The sequence below is a fragment of the Rhinopithecus roxellana genome, chromosome 6 (assembly GCF_007565055.1).
Source record: "Rhinopithecus roxellana isolate Shanxi Qingling chromosome 6, ASM756505v1, whole genome shotgun sequence".
Classification (NCBI taxonomy): Eukaryota; Metazoa; Chordata; class Mammalia; order Primates; family Cercopithecidae; genus Rhinopithecus; species Rhinopithecus roxellana.
The window spans coordinates 89,105,261-89,129,926 of NC_044554.1; the positions used below are offsets into that span (position 1 = coordinate 89,105,261).

A 24,666-nucleotide genomic window follows, 5' to 3' on the forward strand; every position below is an offset into this window, starting at 1 on the left:
CAGTTGATACCAGTCTGAACTGTGGGATTTTCTTTATCATTTGGATATATCACACTTACATTAACATGACAAAAAATTAAAGATCTTTTAATAGTCCCTTATGCAAATATAGAAGTTTGAATGCTGAATTTAATGATTAGGCATAGGTCTTTTGGTCTCCAGATGAAACACTGCCAACTCAACATATTAGGTAATGTGATAAATACAGAAATGCTATTTTTTCTTAATGGCAACATTCACATTTGAAGCAAGCTGTCAGTAGCAAACAGCTTTGCTCAAGTTGCCTGGTTTAGCAGATGTCTTTGTTAGGAATGTGACAATTATCACCATTGTTTATTTCACTGAATATCAAGTAGTACAGAGGGAAGCCAAGTCCTCATCAATAGTGCACATGGTTAATTGCATCACGATAACTTCTCACATGCCTTACTCTTTGTTACTTGCTCTTGAAATTATGAAAAGACGTATGTGATTCTGACTAAAAAGGTGAATGCAGTTCAAAGTCAATATTAGCTGAAACACAAAACTATTTAGACTACATGGGAATAAGCAAATTATTTTTTTCCAGCTACTTTACTTGCTGTATAAAAATAAGAGGTAACATTTACTGAGCATTGGCTTTGTACCAGATAATTAGGAAACACTTTACATATATGATCTCTTTCAATTATAATCAGAAGCTTCCCTGATATTTGCATATATTCTTTCACATGCACTGTGTCTTCCTTTTAGCATATTATTTGCTATATTGCCAATGGCTTGTTTTGATATGATGAATATCATGACTTTTTGTCCACTAAATAATTCCTATTATGGAAGTTCCATTATAAGGAGAAAATGTGTATTATAATAAAGACTAAATTATTAAGGAAAACAAAATAAAAATCTTGCTCCCCAAAATAAGCTAAATTGATTCTTAGTTCTATAAATTAAATCAAGTTAAAGCTTGATATAGAATTCAACAATTCAATAAACAATAAGACACCTACTGTGGGAGTGCTTCACATTCATTGGGTTGGATACAAAAATGAATTAGGCTGTGTCCCTCTCTTCCAAGATGTATGCTTTAATGGAGAAGAGAAACACACATGTGGGTGCCCAAACAGACTGTACTCAGTTCTGTGTTCCAGATATTAACCAAGTATTTGATAAGGCAGGGTGACTCTTGTTCTGACTTTGGTGATGGAGACAGAGCATTTTGAAAGAGAATGATTTGAATGAGGTCCCTGACCATGGGCCCTGAACTTTTCAGGGTCCCACTCTGGCCTTCTGGGGGTTCTACAAAAGCTGATCTAGGAGGAAGGCCACCAGACAGAGGTAATAGTCTAAGAAAAGGCAACTGAGACCCTGGTCTGTTTGAGAGACTTGCCACAGACCAGGCTGCAAGAATGGAGTGGAGGTAAGACAAGAGAGATGGACTCAGATCAAATCATGGAGATCTTTGACTACAGAGGAAAGGGGTAACATATAAAAGCCTTTGAATTGGAAGTGTGACTTGGTCATATCTGAACCTTAGGAAGATGACACTAGCAGCAGTGTTCAAAAATGTGACATTCGAGGTGACAGAGAAAGACAACTAAGTAAGCCAAAGAAAGAAAGTTCCCTTTCTCTCTCTCTCTCTCTCTCTCTCTCTCTCTCTCTCTCTCTCTCTCTCTCTCTCTCTCTCTCTCCTCTCTTTTTCTTTGACGGAGTCTTGCTCTGTCACCCAGGCTGGAGTGCTGTGGTGTGATCTCAGCTTACTGCAACCCGCCTCCCGGGTTAAACTGATTCTCCTGTCTCAGCCTCCCGAGTAGGTGGGACTACAGGTGCATGCCACCACACCCGGTTAATTTTTGTATTTTTAGTAGAGATGGGGGTTTCACCATATTGGTGAGGCTGGTCTCGAACTCCTGACCTTAGGTGATCTGCCCACCTCAGCCTCCCAAAGTGCTGGGATTACAGGTGCGATGCACTGTGCCCAGCCAAGAAAGAGCTTTCTATAATGTGAAGAAATCACTGTGAATGGTACAGTTATTTTGCTATTTTTTGCTAACTCGAGGAAGACAAACTGAAACCAGAGAGACTTTTTAACATGCTATTGCAATAGTCCACAGAAGAGTTAATAAGTTTCTGAAGAAGGGAGTGAACAGAGAAGATGGATTTGAAAAATAATGGTGGAAGGAGATGCCATTGGATTCATTAGCCAAGATCAAAAACACACCAGTAAAAAGTGATGAGTTGAATTTAGATCAGAGTTTAAAGTGTCTGCAATGCATCAACATGGAATGCTCAGCATCCAGTTAGAAATAAGGGTCTGATTAGGGGAAGACAGATGAGGGCTAAAGGGACAGAGGTAGGAGTTACTCTCACAAAGGTAAGAGGTAGAGCAATTAAATAATTGAGTCATAAGATAGGATGAGATTACCAAGGGACTATTGAGAGTTAAAAGAGAGGACTGAACACTGAATCTTCAGAAAACGTATATTTAACGGGCCTATTCTAAAAGGGGAGAAGAGGAATCCTGAAAGGAAACTACACAGAAGCAGTTCACGAAGCAGTAGGAGAGGAGAATGCAACATGAATTCCAGTGGAGATGAGGGTTCTAGTGAGAAAAGGGTGGTCCATGTTGTCAAGTTCTGCTGAAAACAGAATTTGAGCAGAAGGTCTAAGAAGAGGTTTTTGGCTTTTGAACTTTTCTGGGGCTGAAGGTGCTTAGGATTAAGTGGGAGAAGAAACCAAGATGGATGAAGTTTGTGGATAAAGAAGAAGGAGAGAGACAGAAATGCAACGAATGGAAATTAGAGTCCAGGGAGAGTCTCCTTAGGGCAGGAGAGAAATAGTTTGCAGGTATTAGGGGGAGGACTGGAAGAGAGCAAGGCCTAGAAAATGTAAGGGGAAGAGATGATTGATAGAGCAAAGTCAAAGAGTACATGGGAAGGGAAGAGAGAAAAAGGGTAGATGAAAACACTGGCTTTAGAAGAAAATCACAAAAATTCTTCTTCAGAAACTGGGGGAAGATAAAGTGAATAGGTAATAATTTGGACAAAATGATATTTATAAGTTATTCTTATCAGATGACCTCCAGCTTCTGGTAAATTAGGTGGCAAAAGAGGTTAGAGGTAGATGTAGAAATTTGATGAGACTGCAGAGGAGTGAAACAACAGATAGAACTATTTTAAGAGTGAATGAATGAGAGGTAAGAAAAGGAATGTCCAGTGTTGTTGAGTTCCAAGACAAACTGGATAGTACAACTTTTAGAGCAGTCAGTCAGTCTGGTTATGGTATGTTCTCCAGAAATGTTCAGCTACCAAGAAAAGGGTAAAGAAGATACAGATGGTTTCCTTAACTAGGGCTGGAAATTGGCAGAACAGGTATGACAGAACAACAGTGAGATGAGTCATTAGAATGCTGGTGAGGGCAAAGTGAGAAAAGTTGTCCTAGGGACTCATGAGGTGCCTTATGATGTCCTATGAAGTCAGGAAGACTAGCGGATGGGGAAGAGCAAAGGGACTGGATCTAAGGATGTGAAGAATGGGTCAGAAGGTATGAAGTTACAGGAGAGATAGAAAGATAGGGAGTGGTCAGAGGAAACTTTTCATGTTTGACAGTCTCAGATGTGGAGAAGTTGAGGGTGATGGTGAAAACTAAGGTATGGCTGGCTACACCAAAGAGGATCTGAGGCAGAATGAGATGAAAGTCACAAAGATCAAGTTAAGGAGCCAATAGTTCAGAAAGTTAGAAAGATTATTAACATGGATTTTGAATCCCCCAAAATACTGTAGTTGGTAGCTGAGATTTCTTTAATATGATGAAAGCCACACATTAATATGATATCAAAACATGAGTCACTAGAAAAGTATCTGGAAGGGGGTCACTCAACCTTGCTCCTTCAACAAATATATATCAGGTAATACAATGGGCTTAACATGAAACTACATTCAACAAGCATGATATGATGCACATGTTTTTAAACAATGGTTTAATTAATGTTTAGAGTTCAGTTCCCACTGTCAGAGTGCAGCTTAGCACCTCATGGATGACTTTGCACTAAAAGTAGAAAATACAAATCAGTTACTATGAAGAAGGAGAGAAAAGGTAGAGAAGCTAAATCCAGTAATTAAGAAACATCATCATATATTTAAATAAATGGTTGGACCAAGTAAACAATAATAATATTCAAGAAATTACTTATATTCATCATGAAACTGCTAATCATTCCCTAATGTTTTGCCCTAAGAGTATACATTTTCACACTCAAAGATTCTCTGTACAAACAGTCAATGAACCCAGAAATGCAGGCTTTCTCACCAATTTGCCTTCTAGGTTGTCATAAGACTAGCTTGGTGGTGGCACATCTGGAGCCATCGAATGCAGGAACCACAACAAATGGGACTCACTGGTTCTTTGTACCCCAGATGGGAACACAGACACAATTTTCTAAAGTTCTGAAAATAAATAAATTGTTTTTTTAGAGACAAGTACAGTGACTCTATTATATACACTCATCAGGAGATTGTGCAGAGTTTGGGATGTTGTAATCATCTAATTCAAAGAGGAATTGTTAGCCAGATGTTGAAAAATACATGTAAATAGGCTCTGGGAGTACATGTTATCTCTAAATTTTCCCAAAGAATGCTGACCTAGTTCTAGAACATTTATTTACATATGCTTTTCAAACAATCTTTAAAGTAAACTGAGAAGCCCTATTTTGCATTACTTTGGTTAGTCCAATATAGATAAAACATTGATAATTGTTGAAGCTGTGTGGTGGATATGAGGGTTTATTATACTCTTCTCTCTTTTGTATATGTTTGAAATGTTTCATAATAAAAGGTAAAAAAATATAAAATGAGAGAGGAGACCATTACCGTATGGGGCTTGTATAGCTGGTGGTAAATGAGACCTCTTTCTTTTCTTCTTCTGTTGACACACTGTAACCCCTGTGAGAAGCTGCTTACTCAAGTTCCATTTTCAACAGAACAAATTAGAATGCACTGACCCTAACATATGGATGGTATAACATCATTATTTTTCCTCATATTCCTTCATGCTTCATAAAATTCTTCCACGTGCTGTCATTTCATTTGCTCCCATGGAACTTCTGTATTCACAGGCTTCTCCCAAATAGTTGTCCTCCCAACATCCATCCTGAATGCAACAGGTTTTAATCATTCATGAACCAATCTTTATTGAACGCCTAGTAAGTGCCATTATTTTAACATCATTTTATAAATTCCATGGCTAATTATTTTTGTATGACAAAAATATCATCTAACAGAAAGCATTTATTTCCTCAATAACATCTATTAACCACCTACTATCTGCAAAGTAGAAATCAAGGCCTTGGTTATAAAGCTTACTGGAAACTTCTGCAAGGAAGCAAAAATGGTTGAAGATTAGTGAGGTGAGGGCCTGGCGCAGTGACTCATGCCTGTAATCCCAGCACTTTGGGAGGCCAAGGTAGGTGGATCATGAGATCAGGAGATTAAGACCATCCTGGTTAACATGGTGAAACCCCCGTCTCTACTAAAAATAAAAAAAAATCAGCCAGGCGTGGTGGCATGCACCTGTAGTCCCAGCTATTCAGGATGCTGAGGGAGGAGAATCACTTGAACCCAGGAGGCGGAGGTTGCAGAGCCTGCCACTGCACTCCAGCCTGGGTGACGCGGGTTCTGTCTCAAAAAAAAAAAAAAAAAAAAAAAGATTAATGAGGTGGCCCTTCTAGTGAGTAAATGGGAGTATTTAAAAATGCAGATTCCCATGCTGTTTTGGTTACTGTTGTCTTGTAGTATAGTTTGAAGTCAGGTAGTGTGAGGCCTCCAGTTGTGTTCTTTTGGCTTAGGATTGTCTTGGCAATGCAGGTTCTTTTTTGGTTCCATATGAACTTTAAAGTAGTTTTTTCCCCAATTCTGTGAAGACAGTCATTGGTAGCTTGATGGGGATGCCACTGAATCTATAAACTACCTTGGGCAGTATGGCCATTTTCACAATATTGTTTCTTCCTATCCAGGAGCATGGAATATTCTTCCATTTGTTTGTGTCCTCTTTTATTTTGTTGAGCAGTGGTTTGTAGTTCTCCTTGAAGAGGTCCTTCACATCCCTTTAAGTTGGATTCCTAGGTATTTTATTCTCTTTGAAGCAGTTGTGAATGGGAGTTCACTTGTGATTTGGCTCTCTGTTAGTCTGTTATTGGTGTATAAGAATGCTTGTGATTTTTGCACATTGATTTTGTATCCTGAGACTTTGCTGAAGTTGCTTATCAGCTTAAGGAGATTTTGGGCTGAGACAATGGCATTTTCTAAATATACAGTCATGTCATCTGCAAACAGAGACAATTTGACTTCCTCATTTCCTAATTGAATACCCTTTATTTCTTTCTCCTGCCTGATTGCCATGGCCAGAACTTCCAACACTATGTTGAATAGGAGTGGTGAGAGAGGGCATCCCTGTCTTGTGCCAGTTTTCAAATGGAATGCTTCCAGTTTTTGCCCATTCAGTATGATATTGGCTGTGGGTTGGTCATAAATAGCAGTTATTATTTTGAGATTAGAAGGGTGATCATAAAAAGTCAAGAAACAACAGGTGCTGGAGAGGATGTGGAGAAATAGGAACACTTTTCCAGTTAGTGGGAGTGTAAACTAGTTCAACCATTGTGGAAGACAGTGTGGCGATTCCTCAAGGATCTAGAACTAGAAATACCATTTGACCCAGTGATCCCATTACTGGGTATATACCCAAAGGATTATAAGTCATGCTACTATAAAGACACGTGCATGTATGTTTATTGTGGCACTATTCACAATAGAAAAGACTTGGAACCAACCCAAATGTCCATCAGTGATAGACTGGATTAAGAAAATGTGGCACATATACACCGTGGAATACCATGCAGCCATAAAAAAGGATGAGTTCATGTCCTTTGTAGGGACATGGATGAAGCTGGAAACCATCATTCTGAGCAAACTATCATAAGGACAGAAAACCAAACACCGCATGTTCTCACTTATAGGTGGGAAGTGAACAATGAGAACACTTGGACACAGGGTGGGGAACATCACACACCGGAGCCTGTGGTGGGATGGGGGAAGGGGGGAGGGATAGCATTAGGAGAAATACCTCATGTAAATGATGAGTTAATGGGTGCAGCACACCAACATGGCACATGTATACATACGTAACAAACCTGCACTTTGTGCACATGTACCCTAGAACTTAAAGTATAATAAAAAAAATTGTTTTCATTGTGTGAGGGATAAAATACTACAAATTGGGTTCAGTGTATACTGCTTGGGTGATGGATGCACCAAAATCTCACAAATCGCCACCAAAGAACTTACCATGTAACTGAATACCATCTGTTCCCCCCAAAAAGTATGGAAATAAAAATTTTTTACAAATGCAGATTCCTAGGCCCTGCCAACAGAGATTTAAATTTGAGGTAGTCCCAGAAAAGGCTGAGAACCACTGGTCTAAGTCACTAAGTCTAAGGTGCCCAAGAGACTAGTCTGACTTAAGCTGGCCTTCAACTTGGAGTGTAGTTGGCAGGTGTAAGCAGGCAGGATATTTGTCTGAAGCTGCATCCTGGTCCCGGAAGGAATCTGAAAACAGGGTCCAAACCTAGAGAAAGAACTCAGCAGGATTTAGGCAAGGGGTCAGGACTCAGAGCTGCCAGGGTTTAGGTTTAAGGCAATGCTTTGGTTCTGGTGGAGTTCTAAGCAAGGATCCTGAAAAGATCTGCTGTATATTTTGTCCCAGTTGTGTAGCAGGCACTGTGCAAAGCTCTTACTCACGTCATTTCATTGAATCCTTAAAATTAGCCCTGTGAGACAGACTGATTTGCCCAAAGTCAGACAGCCAGTAAGAGGCTGAGTTGTGATTTGAGCTTAACTCTATTCTAACTGCAAAGCCCTTCTCTTTCTGCCCCTTCATGGTGCCTACAAGGACTGGGGCAAAGGGTCATCAGGCTCACCCAGGGCAATAGCAAGGGAGACCATTCAAGTATAAGGGGCTCTGCTCATGTAAGCCTTCAGGCCTCTGGCTATTTCCACACTCCCCTCACTACTGGGTGAAATAAACTCCCAGTGACTGATAGGGTTCTCTTGATTTCCAGCATTATGTCTCAGGCAACACAGGAAAATTGGCAGGTTTCTGTTTGTGCCCACAGCCTTCCTGATTATATCTGTTTCTTCTCTAGTCCCTTAGGAGGGGCCTACTATCCTCATGCTCTTCACCTCCATTCCCATTCAGGAATACATGTCTGATGACAGATGAAAACATTGTGCTTTTGGGACCTATTGAGTTTGAACAAAGATGAGGTACTTACAAGGATAAAAGTGATATCAAGAGCTGGAGATAGGAAAGATTTGGAAGATAAACTTAATTCCCAGACATCACACTTATAGATAGGCTATAGCACATTCAAACTGCTCCTATTGCTATCTGAAGAGAAATGATAAGATTTTGGGAGATGAGCTGATCAAGAGTTCTGCTGCTTCAGAGATTCTCTAGAAGTACTTTTCATACCACTGTACAGGCCTATGTATACAAAGTCCTCATTTTTCACAGGGAACAATAAGTATGTGTACACTTCTCACAAAGACAGTCATGAGTGCTTACAACCCATCAAAGCCTCTTTCTTTTGATAACTGAAGTGATAGACCCAGTCACTGCTTTATTAGTATTCCAAATACCAGCACCACCCTACCCTACAATAAACAGAGTCAACAAGAGTGGCTCTCCTGGTACTCTTCACCTCACCAACAATGAGAGCTCAAGACCATGGAATTTTCTTCTACTTACCAGTGTATCACTTGTGAGTTCAAAATTGTCCTAGCAAATACTTCTGACTAATGGCTACCAGACACATTAATATATATTTTAAAATTTACCAGTGGTAGTTTATTTGCTGAGGGAATACAGTAATGAACTTTGAATGATATAATAAGATAATGTCAAACTGGATGACAATTTTTCTTTCTTTTTTGAAATGGAATCTTGCTCTATCACCCTGGAGTGCAGTGGCGTGATCTCAGCTCACTGCAACATCTGCCTCCCAGGTTCAAGTGATTCTCCGGCCTCCCAAGTAGTTGGGATTACAGGCACCCGCCATTGCGGGGGGCTAATTTTTGTATTTTTAGTAGAGACAGGGTTTCACTATCTTGCCCAGGCTGGTGTTGAACTTCTGACCTCAAGATTCCGCTTGCCTTGGTCTCCCAAAGTGCTGGGATTACAGGCGTGAGCCATGGCACCTGGCCATGATATAATTTTTAAACATGAGTTCAGACTATACACAGCTTTCTACAACTTGAGGTTTTTGACTTACCATGGATATCTTTTCAGGCCTGGTGTTATTTATATGATTGGACTGCAATTTGTGACACAACTGTCCTATTAACAGACAATTAGGTTATTTACTATTTTTGCTGTTTCAATCAGTGCTATAATCAGCATCCTTACATAAATATCTTTTGACGCCTGGCGCGGTGGCTTACACCAGTAATCCCAGCACTTTGGGAGGCAGAGTTGGGCGGATGACTTGAGGTCAGGAGTTTGAGACCAGACTGGAAAACATGGTGACAACTCTATCTCTACTGAAAAAAAAAAAATACAAGAATTAGCTGGGCGCAGTGGCGGGTGCCTGTAATCCCATCTACTTGGGAGGCTGAGGCAGGAGAATTGCTTGAATCCAGGAGCGGAGGTTGCATGAGCCAAGATCGTGCCATTGTACTCCAGCCTGGGCAACAGAGCAAGGCTCCATCTCAAAAAACCAAAACATAACAAAAAATCTTTTGATATATGTACTAGTTATTTTTCTAGGACAAACATCTACAACAGGAATTGCTGAATCAAAAGGTAGTACATATTAACTAGACTTTGGTATGGGATGAACTACATCCCTCAAAAATTTATATGTTGACGTCCTAACCCCTAGTCCTCAAAATGGAACTGTATTTGTAGAGATAAGGCCTTTGAACGGTAAGTCAAAATGAAGCTGTTATGGTGCGCCCTAGTCCAATCTGACTGGTGTCTTAATAAGAAGGAATTTGGACACACAGAGGTACACACACAGTGGGAAGACCACGTGAGGACACAGTGACAAGGTGACCATCTGCAAGCCAAGGAGAGGGGCCTCAGGAGAAACTTAATTTGCTAACACCTCGATCCTGGACTTTTAGCCTCCAGAACTGTGAGAAAATTAACTGGCATTTAAGTCACCCAGTTTGTGGTATTTTGTTATGACAGCCTGAGAAGACTAATAGAGGAATCACTCTAAAAGCCTGGGTGGACCCCCAGGTAATCCGCCCGCCTCAGCCTCTCAAAGTGCTGGGATTACAGGTGCAAGCCACTGGACTCGGCCTGGATGAAAATTTTTCTATATCCTGTATACACAACAGGATAAAGTAATTTATTTCTATATCGTATACACAATAGGAGAAAGGCAGCATGATAAGGCAGACCAAGTATCGGGCTTTGTTACTTATTAGCTGTGCAAATTTTGCAAATTACTTAACTTCTCTGAGCTTTGTTTTCTACCATGAGAAAACAAAAGAGTAATACTTGCCCTGAGAAGTTTTTGTGAGGATAGGGCATAACATATGTGAATGTCTGGGATTTAGAGAGTTGATGTGGGGCCCCTAAGGTGTGAGCAAGCTGTTCAAAAGATATTTATGTAAGGATGCTGATTATAGCACTGATTGAAACAGCAAAAATAGTAAATAACCTAATTGTCTGTTAATAGGACAGTTGTGTCATAAATTGCAGTCCAATCATATAAACAGCTTGCTCCCTCCACTCGTGTCCTTTGTCCCTTCCTTCACTTCCTTCATCGCCCTTACCCTCCTTGTTTGTTGCAATTTCTTTAACACAGTGTTTATTATAAACCTTGAGGAATTTCAAGGATCTTTGGAGGTTTGTGAACGATTTGTTTTTTGATGTATCTCATTCTGGCATGGCATGGCATTAAGATTACAGGAAGAAGTTATTAAGGTATTTTCCCATTCACTTATCCCCACTTGTCGTCATATAAACTATAAAACAATGAGAAGAAAATCAAGAATATCTTTCCCATACTTCTTTCTTTGATTGATGGGAGTAAATAGCTCACCTTTAGTGGGTCATTTTAAGTACATTAGTCTTTAGATTAAGACAATTAAATCACCCTAGATCAACCTAGTGGCTAGGGTAAGTTAACACAACCTTTGCAACTGAGCCTTAACATATCCCTCTTCCTGACCATGCCTCCTCCCTCAACTTTCACCATATCTGATGCATGTGCTTTTTTGAGAAAAAGGTAGGCAGGAAACTTGAAATGACTTGAGGATCTACATACATTCCATTCTGCAGCCATCCTCAATTACCTTCACATACTTGACATCCTTTCAATTTACCAAAGAAATTATATGCCTAAAATGGCACAGCTACAGTAGCTGGAATGATTGGTGTCAAGGTATAATATTGTTTTCCTCCTTCAGCAAATCATTTTTTTTATTATTATACTTTAAGTTCTAAGGTACATGTGCACAAAGTGCAGGCTTGATACATAGGTATACATGTGTCATGTTGGTGTGCTGCACCCATTAACTCATCATTTACATGAGGTATTTCTCCTAATGCTATCCCTCCCCCCTCCTCCTACCCCACCACAGGCTCCGGTGTGTGATGTTCCCCACCCCGTGTCCAAGTGTTCTCATTGTTCACTTCCCACCTATAAGTGAGAACATGCGGTGTTTGGTTTTCTGTCCTTGTGATAGTTTGCTCAGAATGATGGTTTCCAACTTCATCCATGTCCCTACAAAGGACATGAACTCATCCTTTTTTATGGCTGCATAGTATTCCACGGTGTATATGTGCCACATTTTCTTAATCCAGTCTATCACTGATGGACATTTGGGTTGGTTCCAAGTCTTTTCTATTGTGAATAGTGCCGCAATAAACATACGTGTGCATGTGTCCTTATAGTAGAATGATTTATAATCCTTTGGGTATATACCCAGTAATGGGATTGCTGGATCAAATGGTAATTCTGATTCTAGCTCCTTGAGGAATCACCACACTGTCTTCCATAATGGTTGTGCCAATTTACACTCTCACCAACAGTGTAAAAGCGTTCCTATTTCTCCACATCCTCTCTAGCATCTGTTGTTTCCTGACTTTTTAACGACTGCCATTTTAACTGGCATGAGATGGTATCTCATCGTGGTTTTGATTTGCATTTCTCTGATGGCCAGTGATGATGAGCATTTTTTCATGTGTCTGTTGGCTGCATAGATGTCTTCTTTTGAGAAGTGTCTGTTCATATCCTTTGTCCACTTTTTGGTGGGGTTCTTTGTTTTTTTCTTGTAAATTTGTTAAAGTTCCTTGTAGATTCTGGATATTAGGCCTTTGTCAGATGGGTAGATTGTAAAAATTTTCTCCCATTCTGTAGGTTGCCTGTTCACTCTGATGGTAGTTTCTCTTGCCATGCAGAAGCTCTTTAGTTTAATTAGATCCCATTTGTCTATTTTGGCTTTTATTGCCATTGCTTTTGGTGTTTCAGTCATGAAGCCCTTGCCCATGCCTATGTCCTGAATGGTATTGCCTAGGTTTTTTCTAGGGTTTTATGGTTTTAGGTCTAACATTTAAGTCTTCAATCCGTCTTGAATTAATTTTTTGTATAAGGTGTAAGGAAGGGTTCCAGTTTCAGCTTTCTACGTATGGCTAGCCAGTTTTCCCAGCACCATTTATTAAACAGGGAATCCTTTCCCCATTTCTTGTTTTTGTCGGGTTTGTCAAAGATCAGATGGTTGCAGATGTGTGGTGTTATTTCTGAGGCCTCTGTTCTGTTCCATTGGTCTATATATGTTTTAGTATCAGTACCATGCTGTTTTGATTACTGTAGCTTTGCAGTATAAAGTCAGGTAGCATGATGCCTCTAGCTTTGTTCTTTTTGCCTAGGATTGTCTTGGCAACGTGGGCTCTTTTTTGGTTCCATATGAACTTTAAAGTAGTTTTTTCCAATTCTGTGAAGAAAGTCATTGGTAGCTTGATGGGGATGGCATGGAATCTATAAATTACTTTGGGCAGTATGGCCATTTTCATGGTATTGATTCTTTCTATCCATGAGCGTGGAATATTCTTCCATTTGTTTGTGTCCTTTTTTTTGTTGTTGTTGAGCAGTGGTTTGTAGTTCTTCTTGAAGAGGTCCTTCACATCCCTTTTAAGTTGGATTCCTAGATATCTTATTCTCTTTGCAGCAATTGTTAATGGGAGTTCACTCGTGATTTGGCTCTCTGTTAGTCTGTTAATGGTGTATAGGAATGCCTGTGATTTTTGTACACTGATTTTGTATCCTGAGACTTTGCTGAAGTTGCTTATCAGCTTAAGGAGATTTTGGGCTGAGATGATGAGGTTTTCTAAACATACAATCATGTCATCTGCAAACAGGGACAATTTGACTTCCTCATTTCCTAATTGAATACCCTTTATTTCTTTCTCTTGCCTGATTGCCCTGGCCAGAACTTCCAATACTGTATTGAATAGGAGTGGTGAGAGAGGACATTCTTGTCTTGTGCTGGTTTTCAAAGGGAATGCTTCCAGTTTCTGCCCATTCATTATGATATTGGCTATGGGTTTGTCATAAATAGCTCTTATTATTTTGAGATACGTTCCATCAATACCTAGTTTATTGAGAGTTCTTAGCATGAAGCACTGTTGAATTTTGTCGAAGGCCTTTTTTGCATCTATTGACATAATCATGTATGCTGTTTATGTGATGGATTACATTTATTCCTTCATCAAATCATTTTACATGTAAAGTGAAAGATTGCTTTGCTGGAGATTGTTGTGTATTGGTGACAAAAGGAGAGAGGAAGAGAGAGAGTATCTGCCAGTGACTGAAGAGAGGGCTTTACTTTCATCATCTTTTCCTTCTCTTTTTTTCTTTTCAGAGTTCACCTTGGTTGATTAAGCACCACAGGGGGCCGGGTGTGGTGGCTCACGCCTGTAATCCCAGCACTTTGGGAGGTCAAGGTGGGTGGATTGCCTGAGATCAGGAGTTCAAGACCACCCTGGGCAACATGGTGAAACTCCGTCTCTACAAAAAATACTAAAATTAGCCAGGTGTGGTGGTGGGCGCCTATAATCCCAGTTACTCGGGAGGCTGAGAATAGAGAATCGCTTGAACCTGGGAGGTGGAGGTTGCAGTGAGCCAGGATCACGTCACTGCACTTCAGCCTGGGTGACAGAGGAAGACTCTGTCTCAAAAAAAGAAATTGGGGGGGGGGAAAAAAAGAGCACCATATGTCTGGGAAGGCTTGTGCATACTTTTCACTAATAGGTTAGTACATATCTTGGGAAGCTAAGAGTCAGGCCTGCGTTTTGTCTAGAACTGATCAGAAGGGAGAGGGGCTAGAAGCAGCTGAACTGAAGCACGAAAAGTAAAAAGTAAAGAGGGATTTGTTCTCTTGACCCAACCTGGCCAATGGCAGAGTTAGCCAAGCCTTTCATTTGTCTGTCATGCAGATGCTAAAAACAGAGAAGTCTCTGCCAGATTTGAAATCTGGGGGGAAATTGTGTAGGAACTGTTGTTTTTCCTTTTTTCTCAATGTGTTTGTGTGTGCATGCAATGGAAGCTGGAGATAAATTAAGGAGCAACTATGAAGACAATATAACAATTTCTTGCTATTTGCAATACTTAAGTTCCACTTTTTTAACTTTTTTTTGTCCCTTTTTGGTGCTGTTTTTTCTACTCTATTTTCTAAACTACATATAAGCCTCCTAAATACATGCAATTATTTCCAATAAATATTTGAGTGCCTACTATGTGCAAGATATTATGCTAGGTTCTGCTTTAGAGAACTAAGATTTAGTCTACCCCATGGTCTGCAGTCTCATAGCAAAAGTAACCCACGGTCATGCTTGCTCATAGATTTGCAAAAACAGCTAGATTTTACAAGAGAAAACATTTTAGTTGTCTAGCATTCATTGATAGCATCTGCATGTCATGGACATTTAGCTCAAAGCAAAAATGTATTTTGAAATAATGAACAATTAAATGAACACTTTTATCAGAAACAAAAATTTCAGAAGAGTTTGCTCACTTGTGTGTCATAAATCGTGAAAGGGAAAGGGAATTATGTCCACGCCATATGTGAACCACAGTTAGGCAGTAATATTATATCATCTGCAGTACAGCTGCTTCATTTAAATTCAAACTCTAACATTTATAGTTTCAATAGTTGTTATTGTGGGCTGTATACATGACATTAAAAAATCATATTTGAGGAAGTTCTTGAATTTGGTAGCTGATTTAGAATTATAAGGTCTCTTCCAACTCTGAGACATTAAGAGTCTATTAGGATACAAATGTAGTCTTGGGAATAAGAACCTGAGGGGAACTATCCAGAGTTCAACATCAGTGTTTAATGCTGCATTGCTACCATTTTGGATAATAAAAATGACAATTACTTTGGTTTCATAAAATCTGTTTATCTGTTTATAGTGTTTGGCTGGCAAGATGTTATCACTTACTGCCAAATTTCTAAAAGAAAATAAAAGAAAAAGGAGTATCAACCAAAAACCATAAATAAATCACAATCATGATTCCACGCATGAAAAGGAACACATCATGGATAACAATCACAAACACCATCATTTGCTCTTTTTTTAAAAAATAGATGCTTAAGTACCTCCCTAAAATAGGATCCAATCAATATCAAATGATTAGAGATACAGTACAGGAAAGAATCTCTGAGTTGTTGGGAGCCTCATGAAGGAGGGGAGTAATGACACATTATAATATTTTAATTATTACTAAGCATTTGTCCTCTACCAGTCAGTCTCCATGGTAATCCAATGCAACTGCTTTGCTTAAATCAAGTGGATCAGTCTGGCACAGGCTAATTTGCTTCCTCTCCAAATTTCCTGTTTTCCTGGATATGAGGTCTCTGAAGTGCATCTTCAGGAAACAGTCACTCATCAGAGGTACGCTAGAAAGGACAACTTGGAGAGAGCAGGTTCTTATTGCTTGCTGAAATCATAGCCTGGTTCTAACCTCACGTTTCATCTACATAAAATTACTAAAGTTCAATTCCGTTCAGTTTCAGGAGTCTCTTCTAGTGCAGGAGGCATTCAATTATTGCCAAAGTCAATATACTAAGTCTGGATGTTGAAGGCAGCTGGTTTCCCATAGAACCATGTGTCCCTGTTTCCTATTTCAGTTAGTTTCTGAGTCAACGGTAGGAAAATGCCAAAGGGAGTTGGCAACAATGGCCTTTTCCACTTATAATAGATTTTCTTTGATGTACTTTGGATTTTTCTCCAGTATTGTGTTTAGCGGTATTTCTACTGTGTAATCAGATTGGATAGCTCTACAACAAGGCAATGATTGGCAAGAGAATACCGAGGTAAATGGTTTCGTCTCTTCCTTTGGTCCCTGAGGCAACCGTGCTGCCAGTCTATTACCAGTGATACGGAGTCTTCAGAGGGAAGTGAGGCTCTTATCTGCATTAGAACTAAGGTTCCAGAAGAGTCCTGGAATTTGAAAATTCCTTGAGCCTCCAGTGATAAGTTGAGATAAATCCGGCCCCCTGGGGCAGTCTGGATTCAAACATCCTATTTCTGCACTGCTTCCTCCCCCTTCCCTCCTTGGCTGGTGGGAAAAAGAAAAACTCTTCCTGAGGTGACTAATTTAAGAACAGGAGTTATTTGCTCTGCTTTTTTGCTGTCTGTTTAAATCTCTCGGGCTTCAAGCTGTATGATTCTCTCATTTTATTTTCTTTTGTTTTGTTATTATTACTATGTCTTTTGGCTTTTCTGCCTTTGTGGGGTGAAGTTTGATTTTTAAAAAGAAAAAGAAAGCTATGAGGCTTTATTTAAAAAAAAAAAAAAACTTTGTTCATTAGTTCCACAGTCTTGCAAGTGTCACCTGACTTCCTGTACCTTACAGATTCTTGATCTATAAAAGGGCATGTCAATATTCCCTTGAATTTGCAGAACATTAACATTGTCAATTATTTTAGATTCTTTGATCGCAAGAGAACTTTCCTCTAATAACTGCTATTTAATCATGAACTTAACATTAGAATGTACAATTTTCAAATATTCAAAAGTTAAATACAAAAATATTTAAACCATACCTACCTTGATTCCCTGGTGTATTTCATGACACTTAAACAAGATTTTGTGAATGGCAGAATATTTCTCTTGTGTAATAGTTGTCTCTCAGTATCAGAGGAGGATTGGTTCCAGGACCTCCCATGAATGACAAAATCCTTGGATGCCCAACTCTATGAAATGGTGTAGTACTTGCATGTAACTTATACACAACCTCTTTTATACTTTAAATCATCTCTAGATTACTTATAATACCTAATAAAATGTAAGTGCTATGTAAATGGCTGCTATACTATATTGCTTAAGGAACAATGAGAAGAATAAGTCTGTACATGTTCAGTACAAACACAATTAAAAAAAATTTTTTCTGTGGTTGGTTGAATCCATGGGTGTGGAACCCACAGATACGGAGGGCTGGCTATATCTTGAATGAAGAGTTTTCATATTTTAAATCTGACTTAAAAAAATTCATATGGAACTAAATTAGTTTCAACTTTTTTTTTTTTTTTGAGACGGAGTCTTGCTCTGTCACCCAGACTGGAGTGCAGTGGCACAATCGGCTCACTGCAACCTCCGCCTCCTGGGTTCAAGCCATTTTCCTGCCTCAGCCTCTCCAGTAGCGGGATTATAGGCGTGCACCACCACGCCCAGCTAATTTTTGCATTTCAGTAGAGACGGGGTTTCACCATGTTGGCCAGGCTGGTCTCGAACTCCTGAGCTCGTGATCCACCCGCCTCAGCCTCCCAGAGTGCTGGGATCACAGGCGTGAGCCACCGTGCCCAGCCCTAGTTGCAGCTTTTATGAACAAGTTACATATCTTTAATTTTCACGAGAAAAAAGTTTTAGTTAACGGCTCTTTCTTTTCCACATAATTTCTCAATCCTCTTCCAATATCTTTCAAAGGAGGAATATAAAGCACTCAAGGGCTTTTTGGATACTTGGATGTTACTGTTAATAGCAAAATATTGTAGATTGCCTAACCCGGTTCATAAAATACACACCTGAAGTCTCACGCTTCACCTCCACCACTCAACCTGACCATATGTGCTAATTTTTGGTAACGTAGAAAACAGGACAGATCTGTTCTCTGAGAAGTGCCATCTCATTTTTACTGTTACGTTCTGAGTTGGCCCTCAAATTGAACCTTCACATGGACCTAATACCATTCACTAGTCCTTCTTCTTGCATCAAAGGTTAAAAAAGTACCTGAACATTGTAACAACCATCTTACCCTCTCACCAGACTGATGTCCAGCAAATAAAGGATAGGATTCAGGACAATAGGGAAATAAATCTTTTCACCTGAGATCTCATGTATTGAAAAGTATGAGTTCTCTGAACCTTGTCTCAGAGCCTTATAAAATGTTAAGACCTAAAGGGAAATCATTTCATTTCTTTGAACTTTGCTTTACTCAATTAAAAAGTGGGTTTAATACCTATTTCATAAAATTGTTATATGGATGAAATGAAATTAATGTGAAGTGGCTGGCTATAAAAATTCTCACCTTCAGGTTATTACAGGCAGTCCTGGTTCCACTACCAGCTAGAATGTTGGTCCATATTTATCATAGACAATTACTAAAAGAAGAATATTTGCATAACACTCCATAGTTGACAAAGCACATTGACCTAAAGAATACTTTCATTTTGCATATTCAAATACTAAATCTGGGCAATATTTTTACCTGTTCAGATATGAAGTCTGGGCATTTGGGAGGTACCTTTATTAAGAAACATTAAGCAGCTGTGTGCCGGAGTTTTGGCAAACTGACATTCACTAATTATTTAACACGTCTACATTGAGCTCACATATGTGCTAGTGCAGCAGTTCTCAAACTTTTGGTCTCAGTACTCCTTTACTTTCTCAAACATTATCAAGAACCCCAAAGAGTGTTTCTTTATGTGAAATATATCGATTGATATTTACTGTATTAAAAATTAAAACTGAGTGTTTTAAAATATTACTTCATTAAAAAACCAATTCATTAAAATTCATCAAATAGCAGTAAACCGTTACATGATAATGTAAGAAATATATTTTGATGAAAAATAACTGTATCTTCCAAAACAACAACAAAGAAACCGTTTGGAGTGTCATTGCTTTACATTTTTGCAAACCCCTTTAATGTCTAGCTTAATAGAAGGTAGCTGGATTATTTTGTTTTTGCATTCAAGCTGTTGCAATATCACACTTCACAGTCTCTGGAAAATGACACTGTGTGCTCATGAAAGAATGGGAACGAAAAAGGTAAAAAATACGTCTTATTTTTGTAAGACATTGACCCCTTGGCATGTCTCAAGAGAATCCCTCTTGAGGTTTTCCCATTCCACACTTTAACCACTGTGCTAGTGCCTAGTATCCAATTATTACTCAAGAAGTAATTGTCGAATAAAGTAATGAATACCATATCCTGGGCCAGGTGCTGAGGTTACAGAGATGGACAAGACAAGAGATCCTGACTTTAAGGAGTTTAGACTTAGACTTGTCTCTCTTAAATGGAAGAGAGACAAGTATTTACAAACTCTGCTACTAGAACCACCATAGGAGTAAACACAAGATACTATGGGAGGTGAGAGGGTACCTAGCCTAGTTTTTGGTGATCAAGGAAGACTTTTAGAGAAAATGGTGGTTAAGCTGAGACTTAAAAGGAAAAGCCAGGTAAGGAATGCAAGTGTAAAAAGGAGAGTGAAGTGGGAGCAGTAGGGCTTACTAGGATTCAGAGTGAGCAAGGTACAGCAGATTAGCCAGAAATGAGGGAATGTGTCATGCAAGTTTCCTCAGGGAAAATTTTAAGACTTTAAACAGGGGACTGACATAGTTAAAGTTTAGAAAGGTCACTCTGGGTACAAAGTGAAGGATGAGTTGTAGTATAACAGGCCAGAAAAGCTACTGCAAGGAGTTGAGGCAGGAGATAATATTGGCTTAAATAGAATAGTAACGAAGCGGAGAGAAATGGAAAATTAGAGTTAAGAAGGAAAAACTGATAGGACTTTCTAATGGCTGTAGGAGGTAAGAGAGAGAAAGGGGCTGAGTATTATACCCATATTTCTGGTTTACAAAATTGGGTTGATGATACCACTTAGAGATTAGAAACATAAAAGCTGGTAAAATAAAGAGTTTAGTTTGGGATTTTTGAGATATCTTGGTACATCAGGACATATTTTGAAGGCAGTAAGACACGTAGATTTGCAGTCAGAAGAGAGAACTGGACTAGAAATTTGCATTAGGAGTTACTAGTGAATATATGGTGGCTGAAGCCAGGGAGGTGAGTGAAACCACATAAAGGAGAATGTAAAAAGTGAGACAGAAACAAACTGCACACAACTTTGGGGTTCATGGATATCTGACAGCCAGAAGGGGGTCCTGAAAGGTAAAATCAAGACACAGAGATCTGGGAGAAAAACTAGGAAAGTGTGGTTTCACAGATCAAGGAATATGAATGCAGAAGGCCAGGGTTCTAGTATCAAACGCTGCAGAAAAGGTCAAGGAAAATAAGACAAAGCGTCTACTAGGTTGAACACAGAGGTTCTTGGAGACCTTGTTGACAATTTCAGTGGAGTGGTAGTTGCAGAATCCAGAAGCTTGTTGAATAAAGAACCCATTGACTGCAGTTCCTGGAAAGGCAGGAGGAGTGAGAATCTAGAGAATGAGCACAAAGAGATGGAATACAGGGAACTGGCAGAGATATGTGCCTCAGACAGGGGGGTACCTAATCTATTGCGACACTCGAAAGAATGAGTATGGAGGCATAAAGTTGTTGGAGTTCCTCTTTTTTTTCTTGTTTTCTGAGACGGAGCCTGGTTCCGTCACCTAGGCTGGAGCGCAGTGGCGTGATCTTGGCTCACTGCAACCTCCGCCTCGCTGGTTCAAGAAATTCTCTTGCCTCAGCCTCCTTAGTAGCTGGGATTACAGGCGCCCACCACATCTGACTAATTTTTGTCTTTTTAGTAGAGATGGGGTTTCATCATGTTGGCCAGACTGGTGTCGAACTCCTGACTTTAGGTGATGTGCCCGCCTTGGCCCTTCCAAAGTGCTGGGTTTACAGGCATGAGCCACCATGCTCAGCCTGAGTTCCTCTATGATGGTTTCTATTTTTTTCTATTCTCTTATTTGAGAATAAGTGAGGGGAATGGTTTGAAAAATAAGGAGAAAATCAGAAGTGGCTGTTGTGGAAAACAAGAGAGAGACAACTAGGGAAACAAGCATTGCTTGGTAAAGTTGAAGGCCCACCTGAGTTTGGACACCGTAAACATGTGGTGGAAACCATCTATACGGTCTGTCCAGAATTTCAGATCAGTTTTTTTAAACCTGTTTCTGAATCAGTAGGTTAAAGTCTAGGCTATATTTTATTAACAAATATAGTAAACAGTGCAATAAAAAGATCATAAAATCAATACAATTCTCTTTCCTCATGCACCACGTATAATTTCCATAACACACACACGTATACACATTGTAGAACACTGGCTATTAAACCTCCCTACAAAGAAAGTTCCTCAGAATATCATTATTTCAATGCCTGTAACACTCCGTATAATTTTTTTTTCTTTTCTTTTTTTTTTTTTTAAGAGTTGCTCTTGTAGCCCAGGCTGGAGTGCAGTGGTGCTATCTGGGCTCACTGCAACCTCCGCTTCCTGGGTTCAAGTGATCCTCCTGCCTCAGCCTCCCAAGTAGCTGGGATTACAGGTATGTACCACCACACCTGGCTAATTTTTTGTATTTTTAGTCGTGCGGGGTTTCACCATGTTAGCCAGGCTGGTCTCAAACTCCTGACCTCACATGATCTGCCCACCTCGGCCTCCCAAAGTGCTGGGATTACAGGCATGAGCCACCGCGCCTGGCCACTCCATGTAATTTTCAGTGAAAAAGAGTGAAGCTATCATAGTGTGGGGTGGAGTTTGTATGAGAACATGAACAAACCTCAGGCAAGGAATTTAATGTTATTTATATTAAGAATTTATCCATTTTCATAGCACAAAATAACACAATTCACCTCTTTCATACCCATTAAGAGATCTTCCTCAAAGAAATATTATCAATAGAGATGGGAGGCAAAGATTTACTTCCTTTAGACTATTAGGTTATATTAATAAAAGTATTTGCTTTAATTTTATATTTTAAAATAATCTGTATTTAGGCAATATTTACTAAGCATTGACTGCGCACCGTGTTCATGTATTAGTCTATTTAACTCTTATCAAAATCCTGTTAGATAAGTATTATCTCCGTTTACAGACAAGGAAACTGGATCACAGAAAAGTTTAAGTAACTTGTTCTTGGTTGCAAGCCTAATAAATAGAGACCTGGGATTTGAACTCAAGCAGTCTGACTCCGGATTACCCTCCTTGCTACACTGCTTTCTTTCAAAAATAAAAATTCAACAACATTTCCCAAAGTAAAAGTTCATTTGAAGTTTCAGAAACTTAAAGCAATGATTGAACAGATAAGTTGTAACAGACTTCATAAGCAGTTCAGTAAAAATGTAGACTTACGAAATGGCACAAATAACAAGATACAAATAAGTTGCTTCTGTAAGTTTCTTTTCTTAAAAAAAAAAAAAAACTACTTGGAAATATTTCAAGTATATAGAACAGTAAAGGAAATAATTACAAGTGAACACCCACGTGCCCTCTACTTAGCTTAATGTTTTGCCACATTTTCAAGATACTTCCGGTAGAAAATAAACGTTATAGATACAAATGAACCCTTCTTGTTACATTCCCTTCTGTTCCTCTCTGGAAGTAACTAGTATTCTGAATTTGTTATCTATCATTTCCTTATACGATTTTTAGTTTGATCTTACTTTTTTGTAATTATTAAACTTTTATTTATGGTATGTCATATATACATCTTCCTGCAACTTGCCTTTTCCTCTCTTCCTCAATATTAATGACTCTATCCATATGAAAAACGGTAGCTTTAGTTCACTGATTTTTTGTTTAGTGTATGTTCAATTCGTTCAACAATGACACTTATTCATCCATTCTATTAGTAGACATTGTTTCACTAATATAAGCTCTTCTGCTCTGAACTTTCTTGCACGTGCTCATAACTTAGAAATACACATACTTTTTTTTTTTTTAACATGCCGTTAAACAGGAACATACACATTTCTTTAACATGTACTTAAACAGGAAAAGTAACACATGTGCATGAAGAATACAACCGAGAGAGCCATTACGTTCAAGAAACGTACAAAAGACCACAGGTTATTCCGAGTGAAGAAAGGCTTTCACTAGAAGGCACTTGGGGAAGGTTCCAATGACAGCGACATTCATCGCTACAGTAGAAACTCACACAACCGTAGCCCTTTATTACTCTTTTGTTATCCAGTAGTCTCCTGTGTCCGTTCATTTCCTCAACTGGAGTGTGAGCTCCAAGAGGACTGAATCGGGCCCCAACAAGGTGAGCCAATACGAAGGTGGCAGCAGAGTCCGCAATGGGGGCTACAGCGGCCGACCTCTGAGGCTGTGCCAGGCCACCAAAGTGACAGCGAGAGAGAAGGGTCGGGGAAACAGGGCCTAACCTCACTTTTCACCCCGAAAGTCAAGGTAGCCGAGGAAATAGGGATGAATGGGGGCACAGACACCTGCCTCGAAGTGTCTCCTCACTTTCACTCACAAAGCCGTCGGGTCAGTAGCTAGAAGCTGAGGGGCGGATGCGGCCCCCGCCCTGTGGCACTTTCTCAGTCTGGTTCTTCCAGCCGCGCCTCTTTGCCTTACGCCAATTCCGTAAGGAGGCGCTGAGGCCAACCGGGAGGCTCCAGCAGCTCCAAAACTTGACGTGAAATAGCACGGGGCAGAACTGACTGCGGCCATCTTTAATTCGGGCAAGACCCCACCCTCGCACCCCACCGACTAGTCCTTTTCAGCGTTACCAGGATTTTCTGCAACAAATGTAACGCGGTTAACCTTAAAAGCAGTGTTGAAGAAACACGCAAAGAGGCCCGAGTATCCATGACCTCAGTGGTGCGAAATCCGGCCAATTTAAACATGGCGGCTAAACCCGAACAGCAAAACGTTGCTGACGCCAATGAAGTCATGCTCGAAATGGAGCGAGGCGGCGGAGCTGGGGAGCGGGTAATCTCGCGAGATGGAAGCCAGCCTCCGCTCGGCCCGGAAGCCCCGTCTGAGGGGGCGGGGGACGGAGGAGGGAGCGGGAGTCGGGCGAGAGCCAGTAGAGGAGTCCGTCTCCTGTAGCGTGCGTAAGCAGGGCAGCGACGCCGGGCCGCTACGCCGCGGAATCGGCGTAGGCGCCTTTGGAGAATCGGCGGGCTGCGCTGCGCCGGGGCTGGTCGCGGAGGGGGGGAGGGGATGTCGGTCAGTGCGAGATCCGCTGCTGCTGAGGAGAGGAGCGTCAACAGCAGCACCATGGGTGAGTCTCAGCTTCGGGCTGCAGCGACTCGGGGTCATCAGCTCCGAATGCCGGAAAGCTTTGCAGCTGCTGGACCGAGCTGGGGAACGCCCTGAGGCGAGGAGGAGGCAGCGGCGAGGGGAGCCGTGGTGGGGGCGACGGCGGGCCCGGGCGCGGCAGCGGCGGGATCGGGGGGAGGGGAGGCGGCGGCGGTGACAGTTTGAATTGAACGTGAGGAGAGCC

General features: G+C 40.3%; 1 protein-coding gene and 1 pseudogene across 4 annotated transcripts in view; one reads left to right on the forward strand and one right to left on the reverse strand.

The window, feature by feature from the left end:
- The window catches only part of LOC104660692, a 39,441-nt pseudogene extending 15,553 nt beyond the window's left edge, over nt 1-23,888 (reverse strand).
- Nucleotides 23,889-24,105: 217 nt separating this feature from the next.
- The window catches only part of SEPTIN7 (septin 7), a 104,848-nt gene continuing 104,287 nt past the window's right edge, over nt 24,106-24,666 (forward strand). Inside the window, exon 1 of one of the 4 annotated variants that reach the window (XM_010361128.2) lies at nt 24,106-24,444. In XM_010361128.2, coding sequence (XP_010359430.1) covers nt 24,384-24,444 — 61 coding nt within the window. In that variant the 5' untranslated portion in view covers nt 24,106-24,383. The remainder of the gene's footprint in view (nt 24,445-24,666) is intronic. The other 3 variants (XM_010361129.2, XM_010361131.2, XM_010361130.2) reach the window with 3 other exon arrangements.